At 40.8% G+C, this 14,553-nt stretch overlaps 1 protein-coding gene across 2 annotated transcripts in view; it reads right to left on the bottom strand.

Annotated features, from left to right (window-relative positions):
* Positions 1–1,394: 1,394 nt before the first annotated feature.
* Positions 1,395–14,553, bottom strand: part of FAM81A (family with sequence similarity 81 member A) — a 74,776-nt gene continuing 61,617 nt past the window's right edge. For both annotated transcript variants that reach the window (XM_060621067.3, XM_060621068.3), the window contains exons 7-9: positions 8,874–9,009; positions 7,094–7,289; positions 1,395–3,741 (exon numbers count right to left, since the gene is read on the bottom strand). In XM_060621067.3, the coding sequence (XP_060477050.1) occupies positions 3,617–3,741; positions 7,094–7,289; positions 8,874–9,009 (457 nt within the window). In that variant the 3' untranslated portion in view covers positions 1,395–3,616. The remainder of the gene's footprint in view (positions 3,742–7,093; positions 7,290–8,873; positions 9,010–14,553) is intronic.

Below are 14,553 nucleotides of genomic sequence, written 5' to 3' on the forward strand. Positions count from 1 at the left end.
AGTATTCCATTGTAGGTATATACCACATTTGCTTATTCATTCATCAATGTACACTTGAGTTGCTGCCACCTTCTGGGTCTTACCCCACCTTCCCAGCCCTCTCAACACTGGCCCCTCAGTGGATGTGGCTCCTCCCAGGCTGAGTCCTGGAGAAGTCACGCCTGCCCCAAGGATGAGACTAACTAGCCTGTGGTTCTGCCCAGCGCTTCCCCAGATTCAGGGACTGACCCAGTCTGGTCCTGTCTACTTATCTCTGCATCCAAGCTGCTCTTCTGTGTTTCAGGCGGGGATATCACTTATCTTTGGAGGTTAGAGTCATTTCCCATAAATGATCCCAGCAGGTAATGGGATGCTCTCAACCAAAACATGGACCCTCTATTTACCTGCTATGTCCCACCACCACCATCTCCCTGCCCATATCCCATATTTCACCACTTAATACCCAATTTTGCATGAACTATTTCAGCATTTCAAAAATTATAAGTGAGCCACTTCTTTTATATAATTATAATCTCCACTCTGCAGATGAGAAAACTGAGATTCAGAAAGGTGAAGCGAACTGCCCAAGGTCACACAGCGAGAAGAGGGCAGTGACAGAACCCCATATAGTTATCATTGAGTTTCCAGGATGTCATGAGTGGTTTGTGGGTTTTTTTTTTCCAGGCTGAAAGCTGAGTGGGATAACCACAGTTTAAAGGGAATCGTTTTTCTGTTCAGCAGCCACCCAACATAACTCATCTCCCAATGCAGAGAACCACAGTCCACTGCCTAGGACGGCCCAAGCACAGGGGACGAAGTGTCTGGGACCCTACCGTCCTATGGCACCAAATGGCCCCGCCTCTGTTGCTTCCACTGATAAACCAGAGGAAGCCAGTGGACCCAAGTGAAGCTAGTAAGGTGCCTCTCTCAGGTGCTTGGAACTAGGGCATTAAAGAGCAAAGGGCCTTGGATGGTGGAGCTGTAAGGTCATGTAGAGATGGGGCTGCTGTCGGTGGGCTGGCAAGTCAGCTATGTGGGAAGCAAGACTGTATCTTTAGAGATGGGACAGTGGTATACTTGTTAGGTGCCCAGAGAGTGGAAGGAGGCTGCCTGGTTTAAATCGAGGATCCCACTTACCAGCTGCAGGACTTGGGGCAAGTTGCCCAACCTTTAGGTGACCCATTTTTCTCATCTGTAAAATGGGGAAGTGAGTAGTCCTTAACTCATCACCATAATGAACTGAGTGAACACACACCAAGTTCACGGCACAGGCACACATGCACAGTAGGAACTGCCAGCTGGCATTACTCCAGCCTTGAAGACCCACAGACGGAGCAGCTCCCCGTGACTTTCCAGTTCCCAGTAGGTTGCCTCACTCTAAAAAAAACTTTTAAGTTTAAAAATCATACACCACATTTATTTGGAAATTTTATTCTTTTTATTGCAAATTTCTGGTAAAGGAAAGAACACGGAAGCTGATCCTCATTTAAACTTTGGTCATAAGAGCACACTGTAGTTCAGTGGCTTACAACCTCAGCGGCCTTTGAATCACCCGGGGGCCTTTGACACCTTACTGATGTCTGCCTCCCTCGTCCCAGAGGTTCTGGCTTAATTGGTCTCGGGGGGCAGCCCAGGCATCAATAGCTTTTTGAACTCCACGGGTGATTCCAACATGTGGCCAGGGTGGGGGACCCTGCTGGAGCTCATGGCCTGAGCTTGGCAGCATCAGGAGCACCCAAGCAATTCCAGCGGACATCCAACCGTCGCCTGCTCACGTCACCCCACAACCCGAGTCCAGCTGGCCCCCCGTCCCTCTTCCCAAGTGTCACATGTGCTGACTCTTCCTCCTCAGAGACCGCAGAGGAGAGAGACACTGGAGGACACGTGACTCTCTGTGCTGTGGCTTGTGCGTAAACAGGGGAAACTGTACTAAATATGGTTATTCTATCGCAGAAAGAAATTCACTTTCTGGTTGCAAATGAGCACTAACCTTTTTTTTTTTCATTGTCAAGTGGAAATAGTCTTCCTATAGAGAGAGATGCAAAGATTTGTGACAAAATAAGGAAATACGTGTTGGATGACACATTCCTTAGATGATTCCTCAGGTCCAATTAAAAAAACATTTTTTTGTCAAGCCAAAGAAGGTAAAATACTGTGTAGTGTAGCAGCATATTTTATATGGGTAAACAGTAATAGCCAGTTATATAATTCATTTATGAGTTATCCTAAAAATAGAAAATGCTTTAATTTTCCTGAGTCCTTGGCAAACAACAAAACACAATTTTTTTTTTTTAAATTTTCAAGAATGGTCTTCCTTTTCCTGGGCACCCTCACAGTTTAGGACAGTGTGTGTCTCACCATCAGGTTTTACATCCACGGGTCAACAACTTCACTGGCACCAATTTTCAATGACTAGTCAAATATGGAGATTGAAGATAAAACACCCATCCTCTACAAAGCTGCTCAAAATGAAAGGTTCTTGACAGTGTTATAAATGCAATATCAATTTGATTCTCTGTCCATACAAAAGTATGAATTTCTATTCCATTAATAATACTGAATGACTAATGTCTTAACAGTGATAAAATTTTCAGAACATTTAAAAATTACATAGGATCCCATTTTTACATCATAATTCTGATGTATTATCATGCCTTCTATTTTGTCTGTAAAACTTTTATAGGATACAGTGCATTGACGTGGTAAAACCAAGGCACAAGAATACAGTTACAATAAGTGTATATAAACCTTAGCACTTTGTGCCAATTTTGGAAACATTTAGAGAGGAGATCATAAAGCCTGAAAAATTCTCACATCCTATTATGATTAACAAACGATTAATTGTGCAATAAACAGACTATCAACCACCATTCCATTATTAAATATATGGCTATCACTATACAGGCTGTGGATAACTGAAAAAAGTTTTCAATATTAAAACCTGGCTTAATTAGGTGGTCACTGTAGATATTGTGCCTTGCATTATCTAGATAATTGTCTTAAGTTTCCATTTTAATCTGCAATGTATATGGCAGTTATCAATTTTTAAGCTTTTTTCATCATGTAAATGATGAAGGGGGTTTCCAAATGTTAAATCCCTTGTCTCTACAAAAGACAGAAGATTTACAAGAAGATAACCTTATAAGAAATGCACAGATAACAATCATAAAATCCAAATATGGACTAAAAGGTTGAATTCTAATCTACCAGGACATTCTCTTAATTTAGGGTAAGGAGAAACATTCCTGTGATAATTCATTAGTTTCTTAATTTTAAAAAAATCACCATGACATTTTTGAAAATAGTAAAGTCTTGGCTAGAGCATCAAGCATTAAGGAAAGTTAAGTATTTTCATTCATAAAATGAAGGGGATAAAAGCCTTTCAAAATCCAGGGGCAGGGAGGATATTCCATTGAATTTAGAGAAGTGGAATAAAGTGGTAAAAGTTGTATTTCATACTTTTAAGAAAAGTGTTTTTGAGATTCAAGGTAAACGTTTAGACCCATGAAAATACATTTCTTGGCACATGCACACCATGAATAGAACAATCCCGAATGCAGTGACAGCCTGGCTACACAGGTATCTAGCTCTAGCCCCACGAGCAAAACCACGTTTGAGGTCCTTGTCCCAGCCCCCTTCACATGGGACCTTCTGGCTTCTGCATCTGTTGGATTTGCTTCTGCAGCTGGTCCTTGTCCAACTTCATCTTGGCTTCAAGAACTTGCCTGAGGGATCCTATACTTTCATAGATGGCTGTAAACCCTTTAAGAAGAGGTAAATTTCACAAGAGTTAATATTAAAAAACAATGTGTGTCAAGTTCTACAACATATAGTAATAGTTGATTTGGGCAAAAGCTATCAACAGATGCTAAAACTAATGAAGTAAACGTTTGATAGGAAACAAGACAGTTACATAGCTTGGGAGCATCTCCCTACAGGTTACTTTTTTTTTTATTTTTATTTTTTTAATTTTTTTTTAACGTTTATTTATTTTTGGGACAGAGAGAGACAGAGCATGAATGGGGGAGGGGCAGAGAGAGAGGGAGACACAGAATCAGAAACAGGCTCCAGGCTCTGAGCCATCAGCCCAGAGCCCGACGCGGGGCTCGAACTCATGGACCGCGAGATCGTGACCTGAGCTGAAGTCGGACGCTTAACCGACTGAGCCACCCAGGCGCTCCCTTACAGGTTACTTTTTAATTACAAAGGGGGAAAGGAACTATTATAGTGGAGAAATCTGGCAGATACCATTATAACCAAGGGATCAAAGCTAATGTCACCAATGCCGGGAGAAACCAACACCAGGTACCCCTGATAAGGTTCCCTGAGAAGTGAAGGACACACCGCTTCTGTGGCATCATCTGTCCAAAAGGCACAACCTGAGGGGCACCTTGGTGGCTCAGATGGTTAACTATCCAACTACCGATTTCAGCTCAGGTCATGATCTAATGGTTCATGGGGTTGAGCTTGGGATTCTCTCCCTCTCTCTCTGCCGTTTTCCCACTTGCGTGCATGTGCACACGCACTCTCTCAAAATAAAAAAATAAACATTTTTTAAAATGCACATACATACATAAATAAATAAATAATAAAATGCACAACCTGAATCTAATTAAGAGGAAGCAAACAGACTCAAACTGACATTCCACAAAATACTGGCCTGTATTCTTTAATGATGTCAACATCACTGAGAAACTGATCCACTTCAAGACAGTAAATACAGAAAAATGATAACTAACTATGCTGTATGATTCTGGAATAGAACTTAGACCAGGGAAGGTCTTCTATAAAGGAAACAATGGTTAAAGTTGAAAATTGAATATTGAAAAAATCTACAACATATTACACTATATTATAGTTATTTAAGAGAATGTCCTTGTTCTTAGGATATATAGAATGAAATAATACAGGAGCAAAAAGGCATCATGACTTCTGCAACTTACTCCCAAATTATTTAGGGAAAAAAATTATATTTTTACACACACACACACACACACACACACTCATATCACACAATAAGATTAAGCAAATTTGCAAAATGTTAACAACTGGTTATATAGAGTTTTTGGGCTACTCTTACTGTTTTTCTAAATTTGAAATAATTTCAAAAGAAAAAGCAAAAAAAAGAAAAAAATTCTCCATCAAAAACACATTTCATATTATTCTATATTTATGTGGGTTTTTAAGATAAATGTTTAACAGCTCCTGTTTTCATTAGTAAATTTAGAATTTTCTCAAAAAATTTTCTCTATATTACAATTAATGTCATATAAGGAATAAATATTACTTATTTTAAAAATGTTCTTATTAGAAAGATACAACATATGAAAGAGTAGGTTACAAATCAGCATGAGCTTCCATTTGAAAAAGCACATATATATATCACATATGTATAGAAAGATTTATATAAAGATGACAGCTGAGTGAGAGAAGTTATGAGTATTTAAAAAAATATTTTGCACTTTCTTATTTTCCATTAAGAAACATATTGTTTTTAGAATAAGAAAAAGTAAATTATTTTTATTTTTAAAAAGCTCATATGCCTTTCTTAGTAGTAGTTACTAAATCTTAACCTCAGAGGCATGTTGAATATATAATAACAAACCCACCCAGAGAATGATGCAAAGGTAAACACTGATGAGGGGCGCCTGGGTGGCTCAGCTGGTTAAGCATCTGACTCTTGGTTTCGGCTCAGGTCATGATCTCACAGTTCGTGAGTTTGAGCCCCATGTCGGGCTCTGCGCTGACAGCACAGAGCCTGCTTGAGAGTCTCCCTCTTTCCCTCTCTCTTTGCCCCTCCTGCACTCATGCTTTCTCTCACTCTTAAAATAAATAAATAAATATAAAAAAATCACTGATGAAATATTCAAATACCATATTCTAATAGCCCCAAAGACAAAAGAAAGAAAATTCATTGTTATCTTCACAAGTTCTTGAATTCATAAATTTATTTGTGATTTCTACTTAAAAAAAATGATAAAACTTCTGGTGGTAACAACAAAACTATTCTTGGGATAACTACTTTTATTCCCATGTGGCCAAAGTAGAACGATTCCGCAGGGGAAAATTATGGAATCATGGAATTGGAGGCAGCTGGGAGATAATGTAGTCCCCCTCATCGCATTGTAAGACTGTCTTCTTTTTCCCAACCACACCCAACCAGCTTCCACTTGAATACTTTCAACAGCAAAGAACCCTCAGGCTCACAAGCCACCAGTGTCTTTTTTTAAAAAGAACCCATTACCTGAGGATATTTCTGCCCTGTGTTAAGTTAAAATCTGTCTTCAGGTAACTTCCAATTCACTTACTGGTTCCAGGTCTGTATTCCTGAATTCACAGAGTAACTAAGTCTAGCCCCTCCTTTATATGCAATAATACTTCAGACATGGAATATAGCTTTAACAGTTTCTTCCGAACAAGTGTGAATTAATGGGCCCTGTTGACTTGTGAGCAGAAGAAAATCATTCACTGCTGTGGTAGCATACTGCCAGCAGTAATAAAAGAAGCCTTCAAAAGTCCCGCAAAGATATGTGTTTATTTCTGAGACACACCGACAGTGGCTATAAACAGAAAAGAGCCCTCAGATGGCATTAAAGAAAACGCACACAAGGGACGCCTGGGTGGCTCAGTCGGTTAAGCGTCTGACTTCAGGTCAGGTCATGATCTCACGGTCCTTGATTTTGAGCTGCGCGTCAGGCTCCGTGCTGACAGCTCGGAGCCTGGAGCCTGCTTCAGATTCTGTGTCTCCCTCTCTCTCTGCCCCTCCCCTGCTCACATTCTGTCTCGTCTCTCTGTGTCTCTCAAAAATGAATAAATATTAAAAAAAGAAAGAAAGAAAGAAAGAAAGAAAGAAAGAAAGAAAGAAAGAAAGAAAGAAAAGAAAATGCACATTTGCAGGCTGAGCAATTTTGGTTGGTTTGCCTGTCCATCATGGTGGCTTTCCATGTACTTGGAAGTGACACAACATTTTAGTTCACTACAGCACAGCTACTCAGAAAATCACCTAAGGACATTTTACCGTTATTACCATCAGCCGGGGTCACAGTAGTTGCATTAGCTGGTTTTCAGATCATAGTGAAAATAAACCATGAGAGCTGTTTTCTTTTTGGCCTACCAGCGTCAACTTCTGCCTTCATTTCCTTCATGTCCTCATTCATCTGTAACTCCAGCTTGCTGATGCGCCCATGAACCTTCTCCTCTTCCTGTTTTGTTCTCTGCACCTCCATATTCTTCTTCTGACTCTCTTCTATTTTGTCAAGTCTGGCTGACATCTGGCTCAGCTTCTTCTCCATGTCCCTTTCACTGGCTCCCTGAGATCCGTGATAAGAATTGCACCTGATTACTCCAAAAGGAAAGTCTGTACTGCACTCGCATCAGTCCTAGTATCATTTAACAACAATCTGCAGGGAACAGAATCGCAAAGGTGGCTTGTTGCTCACTCAAACATCCATTCTCCCCTGTTTCCTTAACAGACCCCCAATTTTCAGCATGGTGTAAGCTCACCCAGAATTAAGGCTACATTTTATATAGTCCCCTGAGTTTAGTGCAGCCATAAGATTAAGTTCTGGCCAACAAGATGTATGTGGCAGCTTCTAGGAAAAGCTAAAAGGCAGCTGAGACATGGCCTCACCCCTTCCTTTTTCCTTCTGTTCCTGCAATTCAGACGTAACGGCTTGAGCACTAGCCATCATCTTGAACTATGAGAACAAGGGTCACTCTCTAGAATTGGCAGAGGTAAGCCAGAAGAATCCTAGGCTGCTGAGGACTGATTAGCTACCACATCAGCGCTGCACTCCCTACACCCAGACATCTTTTATGTGAAAGAGAAATAAGATGCCATCTATCAAAGCCACCGTTATCCTGAGGTTTGCTATTAGTTATTAACCAATCCATGTGTAAAAATAAACAGTGATCCAAAGACACAGAAGCCTACAAATGTAGTAGTATGAAATTAAGCAAATCAATCAGTAGATCTGATAATATATGGGAGAACACTTAAAGAAGTATTTGATATATTAAATATTGTCTTTCCTTTTCTTTCCAGCGTGCTTGGTTTTTATGGGAACCTGAATCTGCAGGTGAGCCTTGGAGGCCAAGACTACAAACACTGAGCTTTCAGTTGGCTATTGCATGAACCTAGCTCTCTTGATGTTATACAATGTGGTCTGCAATTCAGCAGATCAACACTGAGAGCCAGCAGAGTCAGAGATGCAGAGTGCACCGGATGCTTCTGCTCCATCAAAGTCCAATAGGAGGAAGCAGTGCAAGAGAAGAGAAGGGAGAGGAAGAGGGTCAGGCTAAACGACCAAAACACAAAAAGATTTGCCTGCCAAATACCAGTTTCAGAGCCTACTGACTTTGAAGACTCTACGTGCAAGGCTTTCTTGATGGTTTTATGGAGCAGTTCTGCAAACCTTAGTTCTATGGGAGAATGGGCTAAAAAGAGAAGGAAAATGGAGAAGAAAACGGTAGATTTTGTTGACATGTTGCACCGTGAGTGTGCATACTGTGGTTGTAGTGTGATGGCGGGGCCTAGTGGGAGAAACCTGGCCAACGTCGTGTTTTCCAGAAGACGAAATTAAACCAAATAGGATGAAGTTCGTAGCTGTTAGTTTTATTTAGAAATGCAGGTGGACAATTTGGTTCACTAAGGCCTTGACTTAAATTCATCTTAGCTGAAAGTACTAAAATTTTCTATTTAGCCTTTATTAACCAAAACAAGTCCAAGTGCTCTCTTTATAAGGAGTACAAAGAAAGGATTCTAAGGCAAGAAACAACTGAACAACTTAATGTGGTGCTACGTAAGTCAATATTAAGTTGCAAGGGATTATTCATAAACATTGCAGGCCCCCACTGAATAACTTCACTATATTGTGCTAAACACCAATACCTACACTGTTTTCCTTAACAACCAAGGAAAGCTGATCGATTTTCTGTAAAAGTTCTTTTTCTATCCGTTCTTGTTCCTGTTGCAACCAATTCCGTGCAGATAAAATCTCATTACTGAGCTCCTCAATCGTACCTTTAAATCTAAAATAAGAAAGTTAGTAAGTTAGATGTAAAAAAATTTTTGAATTACATCATATAACCTCAGTCTCTGGCTATCAAATTTCTCACAAATATGTCAGCATTAACCTCGGCTCCCTCGGAATTACAAGCTTACCTTCCCTTAGAATTGTCCTTAGCACTAAATTGGGGATGGGGTGCCAGGAAGGATGACACAACAGATAAGCACCTGCTAACACTTCCTACTGGTGTAGGGCGGATGGTGTGGGTGTTGAGGTGTCACACAGTGACACACAGCCACGCCCGGTGCTCATCTTTGCCTTCATAAGGCCCCCAGTGCTCCTGGCTCAGAGGACACAGTATGTTGGCACCCTTCCAGTCTCCTCTCTTTTCCTGGGCTCTTCCTCCCTCTCCCTGTTATCTCCCAGGACTGGAGCCTGGCGCCCCTTCTCTCAAATGTTCTCCAAATTGCTCTTGCCGGATACAGATATTTCCTAAAAGAAAACCGACAGAAAAAAACCCTAACCTCCATTCCTCCAGTCCTTGTCCTTTCCAAATACATTAAAATTCACTCCACACTTGCTATCTCATTACTTTTGTATTAGTTTTATTATGAAATAGAATAAAAGCAGAAGAGAACATATGACTTAAATAATAGTAATAATAAAATGGACACTGTGGTAGAAGACCCTAAATCATCTGCTACATGTTTTCCTCTTCTTTCCTATTAAGAAATCCTCAAAGAGGCGCACCTGGGTGGCTCAATCAGTTGAGCATTTGGCTCTTGATTTCAGCTCAAGTCATGATCCCAGAGTCGTGGTATCAAGCCCCATGTCATGCTCCGTGCTGAGCATGGAGCCTGCTTGAGGTTCATTCTCTCTCTCTCTCTCTCTCTCTCTCTCTCTCTCCCTGTCCCCCCCCACCCCCACTGTCCCTCTCCCCTGCTCATTCTCTCTCTCAAATAAAATAAAATAAAATAATAAAAAATTATTTAAAAAAAAAGAAAGAAAGAAATCCTCAAATGTGAACTGGGTACATGGCTGCCTGGCCAGAGACTACATTTCCCAGCCTCTCTCGCAGCTAGGTATGGCCATATGACCAGGTCGGGCAATGGATCACAACTGCCCGGGTCTTGCCACTATTAAAAAAGCTTCCTGGGCAGGAAACGCAAGCCAGCAGCCCCTCCCAGCTGTGGAGCTCAGCCTACAGCCCTGCCTGACCAGGAAGACTGACCACAGAGGCTGCAGCTTAATGCATTCACTTACTCTAGCAGTATTCTGATGTAGTCTTTAGAGTTTCTCCATATAAGATCATACCATCTGCAAAGAGGAATAGATTTACTTCTTTTTTTCTGATTTGGAGTGCTTTTATTCCTTCTTCTTGCCTAAGTGCCCTGGCCAGGACCTCCAACACTGTGTTGAATAGAAGTGGGGAGAGTAAACACCCCCACCTTGTTCCTGATTTTAGAGGAGAAACTTTCAGCTTTTTACTGCTGAGTAGATGTTAGCTGTGGGTTTGTCATATATGACTTTTATTATGTTGAGATACATTTTATACCCAATTTGTTGAGTCCGTATCAAGAAAAAGGTATCAAATTTTGTCAAATGCTTTTTTCCATACTGAGATAATCATATGATTTTTTTATCCTTCATTCTGTTAATGTGGTGTATCACATTTGTTAATTTACATATATTGAACCATCCCTGCATCCCAGGGATAAATCCCATTCCCTCATGGTGTATGATCCTTTAAACTTGCTGTTGCATTTGGTTTGCTACCATTTTGTTAAGAATTTTTACATCTATGTTTATCAGGGATGTTGGCCTGTCCTTGGTATCTGGGTGATGCTGGATTCATAAAATGATTTTGGAAGTGTTCCCTCCTCTTTAATCTTTGGAGGGGTTTGAGAATGGGGTTTGGGGTGGGGGTGATTGAATTTGTTGGCATTTAATGGTTTATAATAATCTTTTATGATTCTTTGTATTTCTGTGGTACCAGTTATAATGACTCCTATTTCATTTATAATTTTATTTATTTGAGTGTTCTTTCTTTTTTTTCTTGGTTAGTCTACCTAAAGTTTTGTCAATGTGGTTTATCTTTCAAAAAATCCCCAACAATTAGTTTCATTAATTTTTCCCATTGTTTTTCTTTCTTTTTATTAAACATTTTTAAAAGTTTATTTATTTATTTTGAGAGAGACAGCACGCACAAACTAGGGAGGGGCAGAGAGAGGGAGACAGAATCCCAAGCAGGTTCTGCACCATCAGTGCAGAGCCCAATGCAGGGCTTGAACTCACAAACTGTGAGATCATGACCTGAGCCGAAATCAAGAGACAGACACTTAACCTACTGTGCCACCCAGATGCCCCTCCCGTTGTTGTTTTTCTATTGTTTTCTAGATTCTATTTATTTTTGGTCCAATCTTTATTATTTCCTTCCTTCTGCTGTCTTTATGCTTTGTCTGTTCTTCTTTTTCTAAAAGAAAGAACATATCTTTCAAGATATCTCTTATAATATTCCTTGAGATACAAAGTTAGATTGTTTATTCAAGATCTTTCTGTTTTCTTAATGTAGGCATTTAGTATTGTAAACTTTCCTCATAAAACTGCTTTGGCTGCATTCCATAAGTTTTGATACTTTGTGTTTCCATTTTCATTTATTTAAAGATTTTCTAAATTTCCCTTTTGATCTTCGTTGGCCCATCTGTTGTTCAGGAATGTGTGGGATTTGTTCAGGAATTTCCATATAGTTGTGAATTTTCCAATTTTCCTCCTATTATTGATTTCTAGTTTCATGCTATTGTGGTCAGAAAAGGTACTTGATATGATTTTGATCTTCTTTAATTTATTAAGACTTGTTTTGTAACCTAACATATGATCTATCCTGGAGAATACTCTGTTTGCACTTAAGAGAAATTTGTATTCTGCTACTGTTGGATGGAAAGTTCTGTACATGTCTGTTAGGTTTCTAGTTGGGCAGGGCTTCTGCCTATGCTCTGAGGTCAGGGGATGGGAGGAACAGCTGCCTGGGCTCCCCAGTCAGATGGGCCTACAAGCTGGGCTCTGCATTCAAGCAGGGCCACTGGCTGGGCGCCCTGGCCAAGTGGGGCTGCTAGGCTAGACTACATGATCAAACAGAGCCACTAACTGCACTGGGCAATTACCTCTGGCCGGCTGAGGTCTCAGACTGTGTTCGCTGGCTGGGCAGTTCGCTGCTGTTTGGACTCCATGATTAAGGGCTGCAGGCTGGGCTCCACAATTGCACCCAATCAAGTGGGACCCCCAAGCTATGCTTCCCAGCCAAGTGTTACTACTGGCTAGCCTCCAAGTTCAGCTGGCTTCATCATCAGACAGGGCCTCAGGCTTGCTCCAGGACTGGGCAAGCTGCTGGTTGTGCCACACTGTTGAGTGAGGTTCCTGGCCAGGCTTCCTGGTCAGGTGGCGCCAGCTGCTATACCTCACAGTTGGGTGAAGCTGGTGGCTGGGTTTTGAGATCAGGCAGAATCATTGTCTGGGCTTCTGTTTGGGGGAGGGGTTATTGGCTGGGTTCTCTGCTTGAGCAAGGCTACAGGCAGTGTTCAACAAATAAGTGGGAGCAGTCTGGGCTCCACTTGCTAAGCAAGGCTGTAAGCTGGGCTCCACAGCCAGGTAATGTAGGGGGGCTCCAAGGTCACCTGGGGTCACTATGCAGGCTCCCCAGTCAGGTAGGGCTACAGGTTACAGCTTTTATTTTTGATTATTATATTTTCTAGAAGTTCTATTTCGTTGTTTTCAATTCTGACTGATCATTTTTAATAATCTCTCATTCCTTAGTCATACTTTCAAAATGTGTGTGCGCGCGCGTGTGTGTGTGTGTATACTCACACATACATATACATCACATACAAATGTATGTACGTACGTGTATACTTATTTTATCCAATAATTCCTATATATGCAGTATTTGGACATCAAATTCCTCTTTTCTCTGTTTCTCCTGACTCTACCACATGTGTGACTTTTTTGTTTGTATTGTTTTACAATTTTTGATTATACATTCATGCTCCTTAGAACTTGATCTGTTCTGGGAAGATCTGGGAAGCCTTCAGGACTGGGTATTTACATCTGTTTCTTCCAGCTTCTTAAGCCACCACCAAAACAGGATCATTCTAAGATTAAACTGTCCACTGTGGTTTTCTTCAAGCTGCTTGGGTAATGTGAATTCTAGCTCTAAATTTATATGAAGGCTGTATTGTGGGGGCACATGGCTGGTTCAGTTGGTAGATCTCAGGGTCATGGGTTCAAGCTCCATGTTGGGTATAGAGCTTACTGAAAATAAATAAGTAAAATAAATAAAGGCTATATTATGGTCCTGAATTTTCAAGGAATATCTTCTATCCCTCTACCCAGAGCCAAGATTTAGACAGGTGAGTTTCCTTAGGCTCTCTTTGTGGAAAGGGCATTTTCCCTAGTTCACCCAACCAGGGTTTTCCCTTTGGGTAATCAATCTGACCTTCTGCCCCAGGCTTTGTCCCCTCTCCTCTGTGAAGAGCGTTTGTGTCTAGACTTCTAGACTTGAAACTGTAGGAAGGAAAATAAAGATGTTCGTGTCTGCTGACTAGTAATATCTCCTAACGAAGTAATTTACATAGGAAAAAATACCAACATGTTTATTTTTTCCTCTGTGATGGAAGGAAGAGGATTGAAGAGATTTTTCTGTACTTGGCAAGCGTGTAAGATCTATGAGAAGTGGTGACATAACTCAACGATTATATAATACAGACAATTAGTGAAAAAAGAAACATGCTTGTCATAAGAGAATTCCTGTTAACTCAGCAACAACCTTGACACAACATTAAATATGGTGATGATAAGATATAAGAACCAGGAGAATGATTAATTTAAAATCTCCACAAGTCTCTAACAAAGTTCCACACTAAAATCATTGTTAAACAATATATTAAGTCAAATAAACACACACACACACACACACACACACACACACACACACACACACACAAACATATATAGTGATGACTGGCTCTGCTTAGGCAGGAAAATGCCAAGCTCATGAAGATTCATGATGGGAGAAGATGTATGGTTTTGTGACTGAGTAGAAGGGCAGATGATGAGTTTCACTGTGGGCAAGTACAGTTCAAAGTGTTACTATAACAAAATGGGAAAGTATAACACATCATAGGGTGCTGACTAGTTTACAATCACCCTAGTGCACACCTCTCCCACCTACACTACTGCAGCAATGCCCCCACCTGATGATGTTCCCATCTCTGCTTTGCCCCCCACTTTTTAAAAAATTTTTAATCTTTATTTATTTTTGAGAGAGAGAGAGACACAGTGTGAGTAGGGGAGGGGCAGAGAGAGAGTCTCTGGAGACACAGAATCTGAAACAGGCTCCAGGCTCTGAGCTGTCCACACAGAGCCTGACACAGGGCTTAAGCTCACTGAGCGCTAGATCATGATCTGAGCTGAAGTCGGACGCTTAACCAACTGAGCCACCCAGGCGCCCCACGCTTTGGTCCCTTTTGATTCACTTTCTTTTTTTTTCTTTCTTTTTTTAATGTTTTTAGTT

Source organism: Panthera onca, chromosome B3, assembly GCF_046562875.1.
Source record: "Panthera onca isolate mPanOnc1 chromosome B3, mPanOnc1 haplotype 2, whole genome shotgun sequence".
Classification (NCBI taxonomy): Eukaryota; Metazoa; Chordata; class Mammalia; order Carnivora; family Felidae; genus Panthera; species Panthera onca.